We start from the raw sequence: 24482 nt of genomic DNA, 5'->3' as shown, positions 1-24482 counted from the left end.
ATTGTCGAAACAAAAAGCCAAGAAGAAGCATTTATGTTAATTGAATACTAAAAGAATTAATGTGATCATACCACAAATCTGAAAAGAGGAAACTGTTACCTAGTTCTTGGCAGTTACAGTAGTCCTGACACATAGTGGATGTTCAGTAAAGATTTAGGATAAATAAAATTGATTGTGTGATACATAGATTAAAAATGTAAAATTATACCCCACCATCAAATTGCAAATTTGAAGTCGACATTAACAAATTGTGGAGGCAATTCCATTCTTTAAAAATTAATTTATTTTAATTAGTTTCAAGTATACAATACATTGGTTAGACATTTATATAATTTATAAAGGGATCCTCCTATTTGCTCCTCCTTCCATTCTATTTCTAATGTTGAGTGCGTATTTTATGCAAGGCATTGGGAATAACGGAGTAAAACAGGTACAGTTTTCAGCATCTATTTTCTTACCATCCAGTGGAGACAATAATTTTAGGAAACTGTCAGACATAGCTTAAAATACTAGTGTACTCTATTCGTAATTCTGAAAAGTAATACTAGGCATGTGTACTTATTTTTGTTATTTGTAGTGCTAATCCTCCATCTGGAATTGAAGATGAAACTGCTGAAAATGGCGTACCTAAACCGGTAACACAAGGCTTTGAAATCTAGTTTTTTCCCTGTTTAAAATATTTATCAGTAGTTTTGTGTTCACTTAGGAAAAAAGCCAAAATTTAATGTGACTTTCAGTATCCTGCCTGATCTGGCCCCCTCATATTTCTTACCTCATATGCTGCCATCAAAAGTATAGCAATGAGAAGTAGTGAGAAGAGATTTCAGATGAAATAGGGCATCTGCAAAGGCTTGATGTTTCTTTCAAGGAACTGAATGGTGTGGTAGATAAACTAAATAAATCATAGCCTGATCTTCAAAGCAAACATTGAGTCCTGAAACTCATTTAATTGCTATAGTTTTTTAGCAAATATTTTTTTTTAGTATAAGTAACATTATCTAAACTCATGCCAGTTAAAAGTGATGTTTTTTGAGGGGTAGCGGTAGTGAACATTATCTTTAGTCCTTTGACTATTTTAACATTCCTAATCCTATTAAAAAAAAAGGAAATTGTTATTCTGCAAGTTTGAATTTGTATACAAAAAGTATTTTGTCTAGGTGGTTGACTTTTATTTACTATTATGTGACTATTATAGCCTTTTAGAGCCCAAACAAAACCTTTGTAAATGGCTCTATTTTTACTCATAGAAGCCGTATTCTCTCAACCATTTGCATGCAAGGCCCCCTCTAGGTGTAAATGAATGCTCCTTAGAACTATTTGGCACTTAACTCTGACTCTTAAAATCGTTTCCATCTTAATTTCATATTCTTTTTATCCAGAATTTCTCAAATACTATTCTTATATCTTTTATCTTCTCTATATCTTAGTAAACTGCCATAGATCCTGTTTGCAAGAGCAAGTTATCAATAGTAGAAAAAAACATGAGGTGTTATTTATAAAAAGGTAATGATAAATAAGGTTTTATGTAACATTCTCATCTCTTTATCATGTAAAATATAAAAGTTATAAATGAGGTGAAATAAGAGCTATGAGCTTTGTTTCTGCAAAACTAGCTTAAACGCAATATGATTACTTCTTCAGTTATTCATATTAGATGTTGAAATGGATTATTGAATGTATTTTATAATTGTTTATGTTGGTATAGAAAGTGACCGAGACTGAAGATGATAGTGATAGTGACAGTGATGATGATGAGGATGATGTTCATGTCACTATAGGAGACATTAAAACAGGAGCACCACAGTATGGGTAAGTTATTTTTAAGAAACAATTGTATGACTAAGTCAAAAATAGTGGGCCTATATCACACCATTAGTTGTTGGTTTCATTGTTTTTGCATTTTTCCATCTTACCATAATATGAAAGAACTATTGTTAAAATTTCACATGAGTTGTTAAGAGAATAGATCTTAAAAGTTCTTATCACAAGAAAAATATTTTAACTGTGTGGCTATGTATGTTGACTAAACTTATTGTAATCACTTTGCAATTTAAGCATATATCAAATCATTATGTTGCACACCTACAATTAATACAGTTTTATATGTCAGTTATATCATGATAAAAAGAGAATTCACCATGAAAATATTTCTTAAAGATAATTAGGTAAAATTATTTGAAAGCAGTTTTTTGATTTCTGAAATTAAAATGTTTTTATAAATGAATTGAGTACAATAAATACAATAAATTAGAAAACTTTAAATTGCTGTTTACATCTGTATTTTTCTTTGATTTTATTACTTGTTCAAACCTGAGTTTAGGTTTTTAATATTTTGACCAATAAAAAGTATCAAAAGTATTTCTTTTTGCTTTTCATTATGTGCGTTTCAAGTTGTTAATTATTCTGTAGACTTTTTAGGCCAGTACATTGTCTCATGTTTTATAGACGGTAAAACTGAATCAAGTAAATGAACTGTCATTGACTCACAGAGCACATAAAGAATCCTATGGAAATATTGGAAGGGAATATATTAAAGTACAGATGGTGATTTTGTTATGGTGTTAGAATAAGAGTCAGTGTTTTTTCTGTGTTTTTAAGATTGGGTGTATAATGTACTTGTGCATTGGGAACATAAGTAAATTTTTTATTAATTGTAGTGTATAGTTTATTAAGCAGCCTTATCTCGAATCAACCAATATATACATAAGTACTTTTGAATATTTTTTTAGTAGAGCTGTTTTTTCAAAAGTTATTTCAGGAAATTTAAAGGTAATTCAGTTATTGTTATAGTCAGTTTCGCATTATAATAATGACTGCCTGTGTAATTTTAAAACCCTAGCAACTTTTTAGGAAGCAGAGTTGAAAGGAGACTAATCATGTTAGAAGTAGATAGCACTTGATATTTTCCTCATCTCCTTTAAGTAATTAGTGTTGGGCTTATAATATAATGCTGGTAGGCTTTTATGCTAATAGGCCTTTACTATCTGCATTATACAAAAGGAACACTGTAATATAACACTATAATAATCATTGCATATTTAGTAAATACTATTATAAAATTATTTGTATTTGTAAGTGTAGAATAATGAAAGTAAATTTCTTTTATTAATATGACCAATTTTTTGGTATAAATCGCATGTAAATACTAAACACACATAGACTCTCACAGTACTTTTTCTGAACTTATTTCTTATAGCAATTTCCAGTTTCATGAAATTAGTTGTTTGTACATGTTTATCATGTTTAGACTCTAAATTCCTTAAGAGTAGAAACCATGGTTTATGAATTTTCCTATTCCTTATATTGCCTTACGTATAGTAACTATTCAGTAGATGTTTGTTGACTAAATAGACTGCATGTTAAAAATGTAATTGTCTTCGAATGTTTTTTCCTCAACATTTGATTATGAAAATTTTCAAATACAAAAAAGTGGAAGAATTGAATTGATGCGTGAACCTATGTTATACAATTTACATTTTGCTATGTTTCCTTTATCCATACCTTCACCCATTCACCAGTCCATTTATTAATTTTTAAATACATTTTGAAGTAAGTTACAGATCTTTCTGAAGGATATAAGGTTTTTTAAACTTGAAATCTCAAAATACATTTATTGAAAACTGTAAGCCAGTGAGAAAAATAAAATTTGGTGAAATTTGTTTTGCGCACACTGTTTTCACAAGCACATTTAAATTGAAAATTGTGTTCAACGTACAAAACTAAACTAGTTTATTAGTTGTTAGTACACAATAGCATTTTTTTGTAACATTTTTTTTACAAAGTTCATTTAAATAAGGTATGAAGAAAAGCATATCAGGGTAGCAATATTTTATTGCGTTTAGAGAAAAGATTTGTAGTTGCAGCTGTGAGATTCATCTGTTCATTCAGCAAATACTTTTTAAAGACAGTTTGTTTGGCACTGCCCTAATTAATGATGGGAATATGAAAAATAATAGTCCTTATTTTCCAAAATAGTGAGGAAGATGGACATGTGAGCAAATAGTTTCAGTGCAGTGTTAAATGCTAGAGTAGAAACCTGTACAAAGTATTTTGAAAGCTTTGACAGAGTTGCTAAAAGCCTACAAGTGTTGAAGAGAAGATCTTAGAGAAGGTAATATTTAAATTTGCATAATTCTTTACAGGGAAGGAAGAGGACTGATGATTTAGGCAGATGATACTACTTAGGTGTTACGGAAGCAGAGCTTAAAGGAACCATATGGCTGGAGGATAAGGTAGATAAGAAAGGATGGTTGAAACTACTTAAGGAGTTAGGATGTTTTACTATGTCATTATGGAACCTTTGAAGGTTTTTAGGCGAGTCAGATTATTTGAAAAATAACTAGCAACAGTAGTTGAGATGGACTAGATACAAATTAGTTATTAAATTTGAAGTGATTATCCACATGAGATAATTCAGACTAAGCCGGCAGCAGTAGTATAGGTATGGATGGGAAAACAAAGTATATTTGAGTACTAGAAATAACATGGGTAACTAGTTGTGGATGAAAAAGGGAAATAAAGGACTCAATGATGTAGATGTTTCTAGAGCAGTTAATTGACTACATAACAGTGTATTACCATGTATGGGTAATGTCAAAGGAGCAGAATAAAATAAAAATTTTTTTCATGCATTTATTTTAAAGTTCTTTTAGACACAAGTATGTAAGATCTAGCACCTAGAGAAGCCTGAGACCTCGTGGAGGTCTAGAGGATGATATCAGAATTGCTTAAATGCAATTTTCCTTTTATCTGAGCTTTTTTTTCACACATGGAATACAAAGGCTTTAAAAAGAAAAGGCAGATCAGGGAAAGGGAAGTAGCTGGATGGGAAGCAAAGAAGTTCATTTATTGAACTTATGGCTAAGCCTTTTTATAAATACTGTTTTGTTTTATCCTTTAGCAATTCTGTAATAGGATCATTTAGAGATAGTTCTTGATTTTTGTATATTTAATTTTAATTTGTAATTTCAAGGGGAGAGATCGGGGAGATCACTTACTCTGCTATGCTTCTGACATCACTCTTACATTTAACTTTCAAACAGTTAAAACTTTTGTACATCTTATATAGTTACCCCAAAGGTGCTTTTGCTCTGCTAAATTTAGATTGTTGAAATGTAAGCATCTTAGGGCAGGAACCACATTTGTCTAGCTCCTCATTTTCTCTCCTTAGTCTAGAACTATATATGATGTATTGTTGGTGCTCAGGTGTTTGTTTGTTAAATGAATTTGTCAATGAGATGATTAAACATTTCAAGTTGGTAATAATAGTACTGCTTGACAGTAACAGTTTAATTTGGGCTACTTCATAGTTGTTGCATTTATAGCAGTGGAACTTTATACAATTATTTGAATGATTTATTGCATTTATCCTTGTTTTTTAAGCAGAAAACAAAAATGGTAATTCTAACATAAGTGAAAGGTAACTTAGGTCTTATAAATTTATTACATTGGACACCAAAATATGGAAATTATTAGGCAGACCAAAAGCAGTGAATCTTCACAAGTTCAGTTAGCTAAAATTGTTAGGGTAAAGAACCAAATTAAATAACATAATGTGGAAATATATCATTGAAAACACTCTATAACTTGAGGTCTTCCTAATATCTTTTTGCTTTGTGGAAATTGAATCTTCTTACCTACTCCCCTCTGTCCCCTTCTTCCTAACCTCACCAGTAATGTATGAGTATTTTGGTTAATATATTTGATTTTGTACCCATATATAAGAAAACAGAAGGTAGGGAACTGGATGTAAACTCTTATATAACGGAAAATTTATATAAGGCTTGGGGGGGGTCTTAAGTGACTTGCTAACAATTAGTAATTAACAAAACTTGTATTTGAACCTGAATCTGCCTGACTCTGTAGATTTTTTATCCCCCTCTATCACATGTATATTATGCTACATGAAAAAAGATGCAGCTCAATAATTTTTTAAATGTATACATTCATGTAACCACCACCCAGATTAAGATATGGAACATTACTAGCACTCAAGCAACTTCTCTTTTGTTTTCTATCATTAACTACCAACCACCACCAAATATTGTTCTGTTTTCACTCTAGATTTAATTTTGAATGTCATGAATTTTATGAACATATGTACTCCATGGTATTTGAAAGAGGATTTATCAACAATATCAAATGCAGGAAGGATTAAAAGGAGGTCACTGGATTTGATAACAAGGTGGAGAAATTTCATTTTTGCAGGATTGCTGTATATGTTGAATAACTAGGAAGTGAGAAAATGAAGACAAAAAGCATGTAGACAGTTCTTCCCTTCCCAGCTGAATTTTCTGTGATATGTATTACAGTGGGTTATTGAGTTAGTGGCAGGTAGGTTTTTGAGATGGAAAACAAGTTACACTTTTAAAAAGTATTTGTTTTTATCTTTATTGAGCAAGTGACAGACATAAAATTAGTTAAAAACATTTTTGAAACTGTGAGTCAGTGTCAGTTTATCCAGTTACTAGTAGGTGTGTAATTTGTACACATCGAACATGTTGCTAATTTTGTTTACTTTCTCAGGATAATTTTTATTTGTTTTTAGGAGTTATGGTACAGCACCTGTAAATCTTAACATCAAGACAGGAGGAAGGGTTTATGGAACTACAGGTAAAACTTTTATTTGCTGCTGCCTCAATAGGAAAATAATGCATATAGCTGAATGAGTCATAAACAGATTGTAATAGATGTTACAACTCAATTAAAAATATTAGTTTTGACCATATATCACAGAGGTGGGCAAACTTTCTGTAAAGGGCTAGATAATATTTTAAGCTGCGTAGGCCACATAGGGTTCCTATTGTGTTTTTTTTTTGTTTGTTTTATAACCCTTTAAAAGGTAAAAATCTTTCTTAGTTCAAAGACTTTACAAAAAAGTGATTTAAAACATGGAAGTTAGCAACTTTCTATTGATACAGGAATCCCTTATTATAAAAAGCAAGTCCCTAATCTCTATTCATTTTATCTTATAGCTACACCATACAGTTTGACTTCACCTTTTATTTCTAGCAAGCATTACTCAAATGCTTTGTTTGGAACCTTTGCCATATTTAGTGCTAGCAATATTAAAAGGTGTCATTGTTTTATGTGTGTCTGTAGTGTCTCTCAGTTTCTTGCTCATTAATATAGCTCCTTCACCATTTTGTTATTTTATAAAATAGGAACGAAAGTCAAAGGAGTAGACCTTGATGCACCTGGAAGCATTAATGGAGTTCCACTCTTGGAGGTAGATTTGGATTCTTTTGAAGATAAACCATGGCGTAAACCTGGTAAGATTATTTTATGTTATAGTAGTTTCAAATATTTTTGGTATAAATAGTCATTAGAAAAGTATTTTTTGGTATCAGTTTAGAATATTTTTTAATGTCATTTTGTAGTCTTAAGCATATGAGAGTAATAATGACCTATTTTGTTAAATCTGGTGGCCTAACATATAAGTAGGGTTGCATACTGTTTTATTATACTGCATTTCTAAAGGAAGTAATTTTCATCAAAAATTTTTATAGTTCTGTTATTTTATGCTGGTAATTGGGAGAACTGGTAAAATTAAAGAATAAGAATAATAGAACTCTAAATTTATGTTTTCAATTTTATTATATTTTATGTAAAATATATAAAAATAGAGTTGAAATATTTGTAGACTAAAAATGTATTCTATCTTTAGGTGCCGATCTTTCTGATTATTTTAATTATGGGTTTAATGAAGATACCTGGAAGGCGTACTGTGAAAAACAAAAGAGGATACGAATGGGACTTGAAGTTATACCAGTTACCTCTACTACAAATAAAATTACGGTAATTAGTAAATGTTCCAAAATACCCCAGCCTTTTCTACTGTCCCAGTTTTTTTTTTCCCAAATAAATCGTTTTTTCCCTATAAAGGTGGCTAAACACTATATGATAGTTTAAAAATTCCATTCTTTTTTACCATGTTTGTTTTTTCCCCTTCCCTTTCAGAGTTTAATATTAATAATTTTTTGATGTTCTTAGTTTCAAGTTACAGACTAGCTACAGCTAGTTTATCTTTATGTGGCCTATCAATTAAAAATTATGTGGTATCTTAATGGGGAATATGTTATTTAACTTAGGCCGAAGACTGTACTATGGAAGTTACACCAGGTGCAGAGATCCAAGATGGCAGATTCAATCTTTTTAAGGTGAATTTTAGTAAATTATCCTTGGTTGCTCTCATTTTTTGTTCTTGAGTCTGCTCCCATACCACTACTCAAGGGATGAGATTAAAATGGAAATAGCTACCTTTTTCTAAACCGTCAGCTTCCTGGTGACTTACAGATTTGCTGATTATTATTTTATCTCTACTTTTGCAAATATGTGAATTCGTAGCCTGTTATACTAACAAATCCCAAGTGAAACTGGTCTTGCTACATGTTGTGATTTTGAGTCATAGTATATATTTATTTGTAGGATATGAAATTTCATGCCAACAGGCCAAGCTCTCATTGTAGGTCATGCTCTAATCTTTATTGGAATTGGAGACTTATTTTTCCTAATTTTCTTTTTTAAAATGGTAAGGAATTGGTTTATTATCTGTGACACCGAAATTATTGGTATAGTTTAAGATATCTCAAGAATTATCAGTTTTCTTTGAGAGTCCCTAAGAAAGACTCAACAAAGTAGGATAAAGCCATTGATTTTTTTTAAACGAATACTTAAAAGGAGAAGGTATAGTGAGGAATTTGCAGGTTGGTACTACCACTTGGGTATAAAGTGTGACTTTGGCTTCTCTATTCCCTATGATCAAAAACCTAGTCCAAAGAATAATATGTTTTCATAACTACTGCAATGCACAGCAACCTCCTTGAAACCCAACTGTATACTCTTCTTTCTTTACCTTATTCTTGATTTTCGTGTTGAATGACATTGGCATGAAAACTGGGAGTGGCTTTTAGATTGGTTTGTATACTCAGGGAACTTGTGTGGTCAGGAACTTTTCTGTGCCCATTTTGGGACTGTAGCCCTGTCCACCAAAATACTGCCTTATGCAATGCATGTGCTATATCTGCAGATGTGGCCGCTCTGCTGGACACAGTTCTGTATAGAGAATTTAATTTTAATTTACATCCTCCTTTGGGTAAGTATTTGGTTCTTGTTCTGCTGTAACTATTCTAAAAATGCAAGATGATGCCTGTTCTATTTTAAATGGTTATCAGGTTCTTTTTGGTGATAATCTACTTATTTAGGCATTGAATATATTATACATGATTACAATGAATAGACAGAAAAGTCGATGATGAAATAGTTCATTTGCAGTGGTGCTTTGTATTTTCTTCTAAGAAATGAGAATTTGCTTTGTAAACTTCCAGCTTCTGTATACTTTGTCTTTTTTGCAGTACACTTCTAAAAATAAAAAAACTCCTAGGGGCTGGTCTCTTACTGAGGGTAGCCATTGTGAATGAGTTTTTTTTAATATATGTACTCTGTTTTGAAAAATTATTTTTGAAGTTTCTTTTGGTTACATGAGAGGTGGTCATTGTTCCATTTTGATTTATTTGATTCTGAATAAATAAGGACTTGGATTTGATGGGTATAGTCTAATGGTTTTTCTTGCCTTGATAACGTGGTTAAATATTACTCATCTGTTATAAGTAGAGTGTGTATTTTAATATATGTGGCTCACATTTTTTCTTTATATTGTGGTGTACAGGGTATATTTTATTGATGATGCTCAAAATATGTGTGGGAGCATTAGATATTTTTAGGATCCAATTTGATTTCCTTTGAATTTCAGAAAAGGTTTAGTTTATATTTAAGAAATATCCTTGTTCAGATTTCTGTGGGACTATTATTATTCTTTGAAGTATTAGTTGTATTTTACTATGTATTCTGCAACTCTGGAGAATACAAACAAATTAGATATAATTGGTATCCCAGTTATGCAGAGGTAAATTTCTTAGGTATTAAGTGCCAAAATGCATATTTTAGAATGCTGTAGAAATTGGAAAAATAAGAAATTACTTTGGGATTAGAAATTACAATGGGTGCTATATACAGGTTCTTATATTGTTTTTTAAAGTCTAAAGTGAGCTTCAGTAGTAGAGAAGTATATGCATTTTAATCAGTCTCGAGAGTGTGGAGAAGAAAAAGTGTTGTAGATTGAGGAAATAGCTTGGACAAAGAAACTAATGTTTTAATTGTGCAAAAGTTGAGAAGATTATTTAAGAAATTAGCCTTATTGAATCAGAGAATTCTTTTTGGAAAGGAGTGTAAGAGAGACGACTTTGTAGGACGTTATTCAATTCTAGAAAGCCTTGAATCAAGGAGTATGAGTTGGAGGCGTTACTGCCTATTTGTGAGCAGGAGTGTGATTTATAAGTTAACACTGTTTGGGCCGTAGTGTATGGCGTATGGTAACCAATTTGAACTTGAATTATTAGGATTGGCGAGAAAGAAGGAAAAAACCTTCCCCAATTTTCTTGTTATAACTGAGCATTTCCATTGTGCCCAGCATTGTATTAAATGCTGTAGTAAGGGTTTCTGTATTTAAAGAACTTATGATCTGAATGACGTGTATATAAACTGACCAGGGTATATTGTGATGAATGTTGATGGTATTGAAAAAGTGCTGTAGAGAGTTCAGTAGAGAAAGTGGGTTATCCTATACTGCACAGTCTAGAAGAATCCATATGGGAGGTGAAAACTGAAAGATAAGCATTTTCATTAGTAGGAGAGAGGAAAGTATAGAACACCGTTGTCAGAGAGAGCGATATGAGCAAAACCTAATAGCATGAACAGAGAGTTGGGGCGGATGAAATACTATATGAGAGAAGCCTGGAAATGGTAGAAATGGGGCCATGATGAGAAAGACCTTAATCTTAAACTAGCCTGCAGACATTTGTGTTGGCAATAGAAAGCCATTTGAAAGTTCTTGAGTAGGAGAATAGCATGAGCAAATCTGATTTTTAGAAAAAGAACTGGCACCAGGTTAAGCTATAAAATCTAAGGGGGAGAAAAGAGACCACATTGGAAGCTATGGGAACCAAAAGAAGGACCTGAACTTATGCTGCTTAATGGACAAAGGAATGGATTTAAGAATTGTAATTTAAGTACTTTTCTTGTCTACTGCAAAGATTTCTTTTTTAATCTTTAGGTGAAAGACAAGCAACCTGACAGCCTCTTTAAAATAACTTTTTTTTTTACTTTTCATTGAGTAAATTTTCAAACATACTAACAAGTAGAATTGTACAAATCAACCTCCATGTGTTTATTATAGTGCCTCAGTGATTATCAGCATGTTGACATTCTGAAAACCTTTTATATACCTCAGTATAAATAAGATTTTGGGGTTTTTTTGGGGGGGTTTAGTGAAATGGAAGGAGATGAAGTTTAATAATAAATATAAAAGTCACTCAATTGGGTCCAAAAACAGTTGTGTAATAATTTGGGGTGAGGGGCAAGAGAGGAATGACTAGTGAGAATGAATGGGTAACATATATATGTAAGAAAAACTGACCACAACCTTCTCTTAAAATATTTTTATGTCCATTTGTGCACACACATGTGCACACATGCATAGATGATTTGTTCCTTCTGTGAAAGTATGTATTTATCACCAGTGTTTTCAAATTTCACAACTGTCTTGGTCTGTTGTCAGTCATTGTACCAAGCATTCATTTGTACCGTCTTAATCTGGAAGCACTTCTGGGATATTCTATTATTTTTTAACTTTTCTTCTGCTTTTGTTTTCTGAATTTCTATTCAAATGTTAGACCTCTCATGCTGGTCCTTTAATTTTATTGTCTTCTCTCTTACGTTCCATTCCGTATCTTTGTCTTCTGTTCTCTGGGAGATTTCTTCACCCTTTCAACCCTTCTATTCATTATTTCATTTCTGCTGTTATTTTTTTAATAGCCAAGAAGATTTTTCTTCAATATTTAACTGTAGCATCCTGTTCTTGCTCATGCATGCAGTGATACAGTATTTATTACCCCTTCTCTCTCTCAAAAGATGTTAATATTAATAAGTTGTTTGTTTCTGTTAGATTTTCTTCTCCTGCAGTCTGCAGTCTATTTTCTTCAAGTTGATGTATTAAGTTTGTTGTTTTTGGCTTCTGACTTTGACTCTTCTCATATTCATTCATCCTTGGCCATTCACTCATGAGAGAGTAGGCCACCAAAAAGGTGATTGGAAGCGCATATGAATAGAACTTGCTGACTGTAGACTTTACTGTGGGGCTAGGATTTTCCACAGTCCTTGATCTCAGTATCTTTAGGTTGTTTTAACTTTTTTTTTCCTTTGTTGTGGTAATCGGATTTTTTCAGAGAAGGCAGTCCAGTATTCTACCTACAGTATTTATACTTGGCTGATTCACATGTTGTCAATTCCTGAATCTTCTGGGATCTTTCCATGAAAATCAGTTGTCTTTGCTTTCTCAATGCTGATTTAGGATTCAGGTTTCTTTGGTCTGCCCAGTCAATTACTATTTTTTCATCTGCTTGTTTCAAAGTCTTAAATTTTGTTGCTTTTCCAGTCTTTTTGTTCTTCTGGGTTAAAACAAAATTATAATAATTTATGTGGTTTTCTACTTTTCCTTTTTTCACCTTAACATTATGGGGTAAATGTTTTCCTAGGTTATTACAAGTTTTTTTTTTGATAAATAACACTAAAGTGTTGTGTAATCCATTATTTGGGTATGTCACAATTTACTTATCAAATATCTTTTTAGGTATTATTTTGTTTATAATGTTAAAATTTTATAAATAATGTTATGAGAGGCAGCTGAAGGAAATTTTACAAAATAATTTGTTTTGGTACAGTGGTAGCATAATTTGGGTAAATATTTAGATTCTCAAGGATACAGACTTCAGTCAGCTTTTGTTTGGATATATAAGATTGGACATGAATTTGTTTGTAAAAAAATCAATCATGGTGTCTTAACAGTCATTTCTTGAAGTATGTGAAAAAAATAGTCTCAGTATGTTCTGAAGAGTGTGTAATCCTGAGTACATCTGAAGACAAGTGGATAATGATAATGCAGATTGATTAGGGGAGTTGCTAAAATGGTGAGGATTTTGAGAATTGTTTAATATAAAGAGTATATTATAAAAAATTAAGGAGAAAAGAAAAACTTAAGAAACACAAGCAATTTTTACATGTTTTAAAATGTACCTTGTCTTCCTGACACCTTTTCTCACTTATCTTTCATCTATACTCTTTTCCCTCTATTTTTTTCCTTTTCTCTTTCTCTCCTGCCTTCCCCCTTTCCAATTTTTAATTGAGCCTTGACTGTGCCAGGAAGTGTTTCAGGTTGGTTTGGGAGGGGAGGTGAGTATTACAGACATATATAGACTCTGTGGTCTTAGAGTTTATCTAACTTAATGGGAAAGATAGATATTAATTAGATAATCATGCAAAAATTTTATAGTTATAAACTGCGTTTTATGAAAACTTTTGAAGAAGTGACATTTAAGCTGAGTCCTAAAGTTGATCAAATAACAAAAATAACAAATATATATCGAGCACTTAATGCATGCCAGGCACTATTTTTATGTACTTGGGATACAGGTTTGAACTGAACACCATCCATGTTTTCAAAAGATTCTTTTACAGTGGCAGCAAACAGATAATAAACATACAATAATAAATACGGTAATTTCAGATAATGATATTAGTGAGAAATTCTGTGAAGAAAATACAAAATGATAATATGATAGAGTTTGTTTGGGAGTGGTCAGAGAAGTCTACTCCAAGGAGACATTTGAACAATATTGAATGATTAGAAAGCAGTACCCACAAGAAGATCTGGGGAGAGAATATACCAAGCAGAAGGAACATCTAGTTAGGAGGGCAAAAGCCTTCATGAAGGAAGAACTTATATATTATTATATTATATTATATTAATATATAAGAAAAAAGGCCACTGTGACTGGGCATAGTAGAGATAAATTGGGGAGAGTAGAGGAAAACAAGATCTGAGCGCTTTGCAGGACTTTATAAGAAGTTTAGCTTTTATTCTTTTTGCATTAGGAAGCTATTAAAGATTTTTGGGCAGGGGAATGATGTGTGTTAATTTAAATTTTTAATAAGAAACTACTTTTGGTAGGTGATGGTGCCACTTGTGTTACTTGTGTGGTAAGACTTAGGATTGAATTAGGGGATAGTGGGAAATCAGTAGCTTTGTTTTGGCCATGGTAGATTTGAGATGCTTATTAGATGTAAGAAGTTGTATATAAGTTACTGGAGCTCAGGGGAACAGTTGAATCCATAGTGTCATCTCTTTTGAGTATTCCTGACCTCCCCAGGAAGAGTAATGAATTTCTTTTTCTCATAGCATCTTTTATTCCCATAGATACTTTTTTTATTTATTGTATTGTTCTGGTTGTGTGTCTTTTCTTATGGTCTGGGATTTTGTTGTATTTCTCTGTGTAGTCTCAGCTCTTGGTACATAATAGATATTTAAATGTTTGATAAGTGAATCATGTTTATGTCCCCTGTCAGTTTTACCTGTCAAGTGTCTATCAAATCCATTTCCTTCTATCTTCATTGTCTTAATGCTTATCTTCATTATTCCTCATTAGTATCAGTGCCTTTTAAATGGATTTTTTTTTTTTTTAAACAGTGAAATGCTTTTTCAAATTAAATGTCAATGTTAAACCCTAATTGTATGGAGGCACCAGTTAGGGATTGGGTTTGGCACTATTAAGAGATATGACTATAATGGCTCAAATATATAAGGGTTTCTTTTAATCACTTAATAACTATTTGAGATTCTGGAATTGAATCAGTGGTTTGAAATATATGAGTCAAGTTATCTGAGATTCTCTTGGCCTTTGATTCATGGAGAAGGAGGTTGAGGCTGAATTTAGTCTGAATGGAGCAGTAGAATTTAAATATGGCATAAAATATGGTGTGATGTTATTCAAGTCTAGGGCAACTTGAACTTATTAAATTTGTTTAAATTTAATAAATTAATGGTGACTTTAACATAGAAAGGTAAGTATAAAAGCAAAAGCACATAAAGAAGATATTTCACCAGTCCAAAAGGATATGACTGTACCATATTCGAATGATCTAATAGAAGCAGAAAGGATGAACAAATCTGGGATATTATAGAGTAAGTAGATAATTGGTTTGAATGTGAATATAAAAAGGGAGAAGAGATGTGAAGGAGACAGATGACTAACTTTAAGCTTGCTGGTGTACAGATCTGGCAGAATGGTGCTAATGTCAATGGTGGGAAAACAAATGGTATGGAAGTACAGGAGCCGATTGTTAATATTTGTGTTATAGCAAATCACAGTGTGATTAGAAAATAATCAGAATGGCAAAAATAGACACTGGTGGTTTCCTTAGGTAAGGGTAGTGAACATAGATGGGGAAATTTCTTTAGTACCTTTTTTGAACTCTGAAACATGGAGCCAAACCAGGTATTTTGGACTTACGTGTGGTGATCTGAGGGCTTTATGAAAGTCCTAAAGAGTTATAGTTTATTGGACTTTTAAATGACATTAATATGAACTTTTTAATAGTTGGGAACACTTCGATCCGATAATCCACCTTTGGTATCTTTCACCTAATGCTATTTATTCTAAAGTAGTTTAATTTTATTAAATATTCAGCATCGAAACATTCTTCATATGTTATAAATTTATTTTAACATCTTTACTGTATTATGTTTGTGTGTTCTGTTTAATTAAACAAGCTAATAACCCTTTTTTTTAAGGTACAGCAGGGAAGAACTGGAAATTCAGAGAAGGAAACAGTGCTTCCATCTACAAAAGCTGAATTTACTTCTCCTCCTTCTTTGTTCAAGGCTGGACTCCCACCAAGCAGGTTAGTTAGACAATTGTACTCAATTTATTGAAGGCATTGGGATCTTCACCATGTCTTAGTGTTATTTGAAGTACAAAAGCTCTGAATATACTACCAAAACACTGGGACATTCTTCTTTGTTTTAGTACAAAATGAATTCTTTGTGAAAAACTTGTCTGGGTGCTGTACTATCTAAAAATATCTAGGTAAGCAGAAATGAAGCATGGTGTATAATTATATGTGTATATAGAGACAACAGTCTTACTTACATTCAGGAGAGGTGGTGACAAAATGACCTTGCTATTTTCTATGCTTATTCTTATATAAAGAATTATCGGACTTCCTTAAATGTAGCTCTGTTGGCCTAAACATATTTTACTGATTTTAGTAAAAGAGATTGTAGACATTTCAGCCTGGGAAATCTTTCATATTCCAATCATTTTCTTTTCTTTCTTTGGTTTGGTTTGTTCTAACTTTGAGTTCCACAGGGCACCAGTTTTGGAGACAAATATGCTGGCAAATGTCCTTTTTACTTAAACATGACAAATGGTTTGCTGTTACCAGTAAAATAGTAATAGATAAAGACTGGAGAAGTTTAATGTCAGCAGTTTAATTTTGGGTTAATAAAGTTGATTTGAATCAGTTATTTCTCTGAACCTGATCAGTAACCCAACTATTACTAGTTCTTAGCCAGATCATTTATTTTTGTGTTAGTTATACTTATTTTCTGTTTTCCCATTTTTGTTATTATGCAATTTTGAATTGCTATAAGAGATTATATTTCATAATATACAAATGCTGGAAGAGACCTTGTGGGAACATGTATTTTAGCCTTAAAATGAAGATTCTTGCAGCATTCAGCCAAAATTAAATGTCACAAAGCCATTGGATTTTGACTATCTCTTCATCTTGACAGTTGTTAGTCATGAACATTTAAACTAAATGCAGTTTCATAAAATGTTTGGCTAAGAAGTTGTGATAGCTGAGAAATATTGATCCTTTTAATATGTAATTTTCTTTTGGTTTTGTTCATATTTAAGAGAGGTCAGTTTTCATTCATTGAATTTATGGTGTTCTAGTGTAATGTTAAGAGCTCGGACTCTAGAGCTGGATTTCAGAGTCTGACTCTGATACCAACTGTGTGTCCTTGGTCAAATCCCCTAATGTTCTTTCATTTCTTGATCCGTAAAACATAATAATACTTCCCTCACAGGGTAGTTATGTATATTAAATGGATTAGTTTATGTAAAGTATTTTCATACATTGGTACATACATGGTAAACAAGTATTCTATGGATATTTGGTATTATAATTAAACTATTTAAAAATCAATAGCAGTTTTCTGTACCTTGCCCCACCCCACCCCCCTTTTTTTTTAAACTTGGGCCAGATTATGTAGTGTGTTCTGCCATTATTAAGGGCTTTGACTTTCCTATGAGTGAAATAAATTGGGGAGTCACCATTAAATTTTGAGCACAGGAATGAAATAATCTGCTTTAGATTTTTAAAGTCTCGATTTAACTGCTTTATTAAGATCAGACTACAGAGGTATTAAGGGCAGAAACTGGGAGGCCAGTTAGGAGGTTGTAACAGTTATCTAGGCAAGAGATAATAGTAACTTGGACCAAGGTGGTAATGGTGCAGATGGTGAGAAGTAGTCAGATACTGGATATGTTTCATCTTGTACATCTCATATCTGAGATGGAAAAAACTATAGGAGTGTTGCAAGGAGAAGACCAAGAATTCAGTTGAGGACATAATACAATTGAGATGCCTATTAGGCATGCAAGTGGATAATTTGTGTAGGAAGTGGATATATGGATCTAGAGTAGAGATGAAAGGTATGGGCTGGAGTTACAAATTTGGGAGTAATCAGTGTTTAAATAGTATGAAGTAAAACTGAATTAGATTGTAAAAGATATGAGTATTGATAGAGAAGTGGTAAGAAGACATATGGGGCATTCCTTACAGGTCATAAAAATAAGGATAAACTAGTAGAGAAGAATGACTACTGAAATTGAAAGAAAACCCAGTGTATATCTTCAAAAGAATGCATTTCAAAGTAGGAAGAGTGATTAGCCATCAAATAATGATGATGCCCAAAAGAAGAATGCTGAGAATGACTTGGATTTTAAAATGCAAAGATTCTGAAAAGGATCATTTTCAGTGGTATAAGGTGAAGATTAAAAAAATCTTTAGACTTTTTGGATTTAGGAGAGAATAGGAAGAGAGGAATTAGAATGAGAAAATATGGACAATTTGTTGAGGATTTTTTGTTTTGAGGGGAGCAGAGGAATGGTACAAAATCTGAAGGAAAATATGGGGTCGAGAGAATGCATTTTTAAAAATGAAAGACATTATAGTATGTTAGTTTACTTAGGAGAAAGAGTTACTAGAGGGGAAATTGATGCAGAAAGTGAGAAGAGACAGTTGTTAGAGCAGTGTTTTTAAGAAGGGCAGAGTGGATGGGATGTAATATGCAAGTTGGAGGGTTTAGCCTTAAGGAGCATGGACAATTCACTCATAGTAACAGGAGGGAATGCAGGATATGGTGAAGGTGAGTGGGTGGATAATGGTGATGGGAACAACTGAAAATTCTCTTCTTATTGCTTCAATTTTTCCCAGCAGCATAGGATGCAGACTTATCTGGTTAGAGTAGAAGTAGTGGAATGGAATGTTGAATATTTAAGAAAAGAGGAGAAGGTCTGAAATAATCATTTGGAGGTGAATAGACTAGGTAAAAGGAATAGGATTGAAAGGCAATACCTGGAGGGAGAGATTATTACAAATTATGTGCTGATGGAAATGAGTTAGTTAAGTAAAAAGTTGATGACCAGGGAGAGGGACTACATTTCCCACTTTTCTTGAGGATAATGGCCATGGATTTGAAATGAATTGCTTTTCTTGGGTGTGTTTCTCTTGCCCTTGTCAGGTATTCATGTGTTCATGAAGAGAGCTAGTGTTAGATTTGACAGGGATTGAGGTTTTACCAGGCACATATATGATAAAGGTGGATAGAGGGGCAAGGAAGGTGAGAGTGTACTTGAGGGAGTGGTTGTAATAATGGACCATAGGTCTAAGGAGAGACTGATAAAGGAAAGACAGTGGTGGGTAAGGAACAGTAAAAAGAAAGTAAAGAAATCACAGAAAAATTAGCATTTCCATCACTGCTACTACCACAAAAAAAAAGAAGAGAAAAGGATAATTACCACTACAACCAATAGAAACATACCCAGTATGTCAGTATTGTCCCTTTTGGAGATAAAGAACAGTATCCATTTTTCATTAGAAAAGTTTGTTTCTTCAGTTCATCTTCACTTGATCAAAAGAATACTTTTTGGTGATTATGAAGTATTTCTGTAATGTTTGGGTTTTTCCTATTTTTTATTTTTGTGGACATCAGACATCTTTGAAAGTAAAATTTTATTGACTTTAAGGAGAAGACAGGAGACAAGAATGTCATTTAAGACATAATAGAGGGTGCACAGCAGATATTTAGTGGTACTGCTAACCTAACCACTGTATTTCCATTGTTTAAAATCTTAGATTGCCTTATTGATGTTATTGGCTGTTGGTATTTTTGCACAGAACTTTTTTTGTATATTTTCAGAAATACTGGGTTTCTAATTTTTTGTACTGCCCAGCAAATTGGCATACTTGGGTAAAATGTTAATATTTAATATATCAGAATGTTTTGCTTAATCTTTAAAAGTTTCTATATTATGTCATGAATGTACAGCTTGATAAATTTTCACAAGCTGAATACACCCATGTAATTAGCACATAGGTCAATAAACAGTATTACTGTTACTCTCAGAAGCTCCTGTTGTGTCCCCTGCAATTATATTTTTAATTTTTTGTTTTGATAAAAAAATGAAAACTTATAGAGTTTCAAGAAAAGTATAAAGAACATCTATATATACTGTTCACCTAGATTCACCAGTTATTAACATTTTGTCATATTTGCATTCAATTTCTCAAAAGTATCTTTCTGAACCATTTGAATGTTAATTGTAGACATCATGCCCATTTACCCCTGAATACTTCAGCATATATTTCCTAAGAATGAGAGTATTCTTAGAGTATTCTGTTACATAGTCATAGGACACAATGATCATCCTCAGAGAATCTAATAATGGATCAGTATTTTAATAATACAAGTCATACATTTTGTCATTTATTTCAGTAATGTCTTTTATCAAATTTCTTTCCTTTCCTTTTTGCTTTAGGATTCAGTCCAGGATCATTCATGACAATTAACTCTTTCTCCTTCTTTTATCTGGGACAGCTCACACATTCTTTGTATTTGTTGACATTGAATTTTGAAAAGTACAGTCCAGTCATTTAATTGATGTTTCCTTGTTACTAGATCCAGATTTTGCTTTTTGGATAGGAATACTATATAAGTGATGTTGTGTCCTTCTCAGTGCATCAGCCTGGAGGTACATGATGTCACTTTGTCTCATTATTAGTGATGATAACTTCAATCAGTTATTTTGATGGTGTCCTTTGGGTTTCTGCACTACAAAGTTACTGCTTTACTCCTTTGTATTTAATTAGTAGTCTGTAAGGAGACTACAAAAATATCTTGTTTTTCTGTGAACTTACCAAGAATTTTTAGTATCCATTGATGACTTTTGCTTTAATCATTTATTACTGTAATGGCTGCAAAATAGTGATTATCTAACTTATTTCTCTTACATTTATTAGTTGGCATTCTACTTTAAAAATGAGCATTCCCATCTTCCCCACTTATTTATTATCAGTTAGACTCATTGATTCTTTTGTGTGTGTGTGTGTGTGTGTGTGTGTGAGAGAGAGAGAGAGAGAGAGAGAGAGAGTATGTCTGTGGCTTATAAGTATGGCTTAACTGTATATACTGTATATAAGTTATATATGATTAATATATACTGTAATTCATATTCATGCTCAAATTTGGTCCATGGGATCTTCTTCAAACTGGCTCCTGTGATCTTTTGACATGTCTCCCTCATGTTTTGTTTTGGGTTTGTTTGTTTGTTTTTGTTTTTGTTTTTGTTTTTTTGAGGATTTCTTTATGGCATGATGTTCCAGGCTTATCTTATACTTTCCTGAAAGCAGCCATTTCCTGAAGGCACCTGATGCCTTTTAGTGGGAAACAGTAATTAGAAACCAAGACCCTAGCACTAGTTATGCTCATTGCTATTGGGGTATCAACTATTTCTAGGTCTTTTTAGAACCCAGAGCTAGGAAAAAAGCAATTTCAATATGAAATTTCCATATGTATATTCTATTTGTAAAATTTAATCATGCAGTCATCCTCTTTCTTTTACTTCCTATTCCATATTGCATCTCCCTTTTCCGACAGTAATAACCTCGTTTTCATCAACTTCAGTACACATACTAATTTGCTTCATCTTAAAATAGATTTGAACTTCTACATCTACCATTACAGAAAACCCGTTAGAGTTGAAGATATCTTTGCAATTCTCTTCCATTTTTTGAGACTGAGGTATATAGCCAAAATACTGTGTTTGAGTTTCCTTCAGAGTGGTCATATTAATCATTTAATTGTAATTTGATTCATTGCATCTGTTTATATTCAATATTAGCATTTCTTTTCTCAATGCTTATTGTCTTATTTTTTAGCATATATAGAACAATTAATGTCACAAAAGCCAGGCTATCCAAAAGTATAGTCAGATTTGTCACTCTTCCTGTTTCCTTCATTCCTGTCAGTAATCAGTTTCATTTCATCTAGTTTCTGGTTTATTCTTTCTGTGTTTCTTTTTACATAAATAAGCAGATACATATTTTTTTTCTTACTTTTTTTAGAGTGTCATATTAGTTCCTTAAAGGATTGATCAGAGTGTAAATAGCTAAACTTTTCGTGGAGCATGTCACCAGGGATAAAATTAATTTTCTTTTAGAATTTTACTTGGAAAGAGTTAAATTATTTTTAAATGCAATTTTTATGAAATATATATTTAGTGTAGGTTTTTATGAAGCACATGAGAGTGTTCCTATTAACTGGTTACCCTCACAAGACTTATACCAATTATTGAAGAATATAGAGAAAGAAATAGCAAAATTTCAAATTAGGTTTTGTGAAACTGCAGAAATTAATGTTATTGATTTATAAAAGCATAGAAATTTATTTCTTGATAATATATTATAACCTGAAGTAAGCCCTTGGTTCTTTTCTCATTTCTGCATTTTGACATCATATGGTCTATGTTGAAAAATATTTCTAAAAATATTTTAGAGTAAATAAAATGTCGATAACACATCTATATTTAAATACCACTAGTAATCTTAGTACCACAGCAAATATTTTATGTGACTTGAGAATGATACTATAGGAACATGCTGAAAGATTTTAGAAAAGCATGTCAAGGAAGAAAAACAGAACAAGGGGGGTCAGAGACAATATATAAGAAAAAACATAGAAAATTTATCTCACCAGAAACAGCACCTCTTCTCAGTCTCAGACAAGTACTGCCTCCAGAAAAGCCAATTCAAGCGTTGGGAAGTGGCAGGATCGATATGGGAGGGCCGAATCACCTGATCTAAGGTAAGGCTATTTTTAAACATTGGATACTCCCTGATGTTTAGATCATCGGTGTTGTTTTGTCTTATTAGTAAGATAATAAATTTTGATTAGACTGTGTCATATTTTTGCCCCTAAATTATGATTTTTTTTAGTATAGAATTGAGCTTTTTTTAAGTTAACTTTATAAATCAGGCCTCATGTTGTGCCTCTCATCTCCTCCAGCCTTTTATGATATAAATTGCGTGGAACCATGCTAATGGGTGTTCAATAAATGTTTTTCTCTCCCTCGCTGCAGGTTTAATTCTTCTTTCTCATAACATACCCTATTCAAAAATTTCTAGGTGCTTTCACTATTTGTTGAAGAAAATTGTGAGTCTGTATTTAGGGCCCATAAAATTGGACTCCACTGAATCTTTCCAATCTTTATATATCCCAACTACAGTGCACAAACCTGCCATTCCATTAAGTGGGTGGGTTTCCCAGCTATCCTAAGAAATACTGTTTCCTTTATGGTTGCTATGCTTTTACTTACCCACCCTTCATAAAATTTCGGCTTGTGTTCTAAATCTTACACTTACAAAACATACAACTTTGGATGGGTATTATATAAACTCTCTTGAGTCTATAAAATGGGAATAATAATTTCTGCCCAAAAGGGTGTAGTGAGAAGTGCATATGTTAGGGTATGAAAGTGCTTTGCCAACACTTAATTAGTCTGGGCATTTATACTTTGCTTGACTTAGAAATATAGACTAAGATACCTTCCTAACTTACCTTTTGAAGTTTTTAACAGTTATGGTATATGGGGAGAGGGGTGTTTTTTTGATGTTACAGAATTTTAATCTTTGTTCCCGGGCAGCTTGATGTTATATGCTTTTAATTGTTTTCATTTACAAACTTTATATAACTTAGGATCAGATATCTTTGATCATAACACCTAAAAGAAAAGCAGAGGGAAGAAACATCAAAATTTTATTTTCTTAGATTTTCTTTTCTTTGAGGTGTTATATATTCCTCATGACTAATAAATTCTAGTCAGTTTGCTTTGATAGGATTTCTGGTTAGAGAGTAAGTTTAGTTATTCTCAAAAGTGGGTATTCGTCTCAAGATCAAAAGTATATTCACTTTTTAAAGTTTATTGAGCTTATTGATGCAGATAGAAATATATTTATATCCTTAGAATAGTATGAGTTGCATGTATTTCTTTAATGGGTTATAGAATGAAAATTTGCTTTACTATTATTTTAAAGTACTCATTGGCTTTATATGTATTATGCAATATTGATTGAGCTTAGTATTTAAAACTAAAATTCTTGAAGAACCAATAAAAATTTCAAGAAAAGTTAGATCTGATTAATGTGGATTCTAGGAATCTTTTCACTTTTACTATTTCTAATATTAAATAAAAATTTAATAACAGTGCTAATAATATAATTTCTATGATAATTAACTTAGTTATTAAAGCAAATAGTGCTTAGAGAAACACTGGATTTATATTTAATCTGTCCAGTAACATGGACAGCCTATTTACTGATCCCAAAAGGGCCAGACAGTAAGAGCTTTCATTTTCTTCATGCCACTATTGGTAATGAATCAGTAGCTGTCTTTCTATATAAAGAATACTTTCTCAAACTTAGAGGTTTTCATGGCATAAGTACTGGATTTGGATATTAGGTTTGATTTTGCATTTGTGACTAGTTCCCTAACATCTCTAGGCCTCTGTTGCCACATTTGTAAAATGACAGGGCTAGACTATTACCTAGAAGGCCCTTTTAATCCTGAAATTCTTATTATCTGGCTAGTCCCTGATTTACCTGGAAAATGAGATCTGAGAAATTAGGGAATTTGCCCAAATTCATGGCTAATTAAGAGGAAAATCGGGGCTAATATCACACATTTTCTGCCTTAATACCTGCAGTTAGACAAGTTGACTTTCATAAGCAAAAGCATAGAAATACTTAAAAATCAGTTACTTTTAATGTAACATTAGATTTTATACTTTTTTGCTAACATTTTAACATCTGAAATTCCTTTCATATCAGACATTTGACTTAGAATAGTTGCTTTTGATACAGTAGTTTATTTCTTGAAATAAGATGGCTAATTTTTAGGGAAAATTAGTTCTCATATCTGAAAGTGATACATCTCAGTGCATATTACACTTTATAATACCTCTCTC

At 32.2% G+C, this 24482-nt stretch overlaps 1 protein-coding gene across 15 annotated transcripts in view; it reads left to right on the top strand.

Moving 5' to 3' along the window:
* The window catches only part of FIP1L1 (factor interacting with PAPOLA and CPSF1), a 71999-nt gene that overhangs the window by 4659 nt on the left and 42858 nt on the right, over positions 1-24482 (top strand). For 4 of the 15 annotated variants that reach the window (XM_023532108.1, XM_011362645.2, XM_023532110.1 and 1 more), the window contains 6 exons: positions 578-635; positions 1706-1809; positions 6548-6612; positions 7164-7271; positions 7667-7797; positions 15683-15792. In XM_023532108.1, coding sequence (XP_023387876.1) covers positions 578-635; positions 1706-1809; positions 6548-6612; positions 7164-7271; positions 7667-7797; positions 15683-15792 — 576 coding nt within the window. Of the gene's footprint in view, positions 1-577; positions 636-1705; positions 1810-6547; positions 6613-7163; positions 7272-7666; positions 7798-8090; positions 8160-15682; positions 15793-22216; positions 22325-24482 lie in introns of all 15 variants that reach the window. The other 11 variants (XM_023532101.1, XM_011362647.2, XM_011362638.2 and 8 more) reach the window with 7 other exon arrangements.

The sequence above is a fragment of the Pteropus vampyrus genome, unplaced genomic scaffold (assembly GCF_000151845.1).
Source record: "Pteropus vampyrus isolate Shadow unplaced genomic scaffold, Pvam_2.0 Scaffold77, whole genome shotgun sequence".
Lineage (NCBI taxonomy): Eukaryota > Metazoa > Chordata > Mammalia > Chiroptera > Pteropodidae > Pteropus > Pteropus vampyrus.
This window is presented reverse-complemented; position numbering and strand designations above follow the sequence as displayed.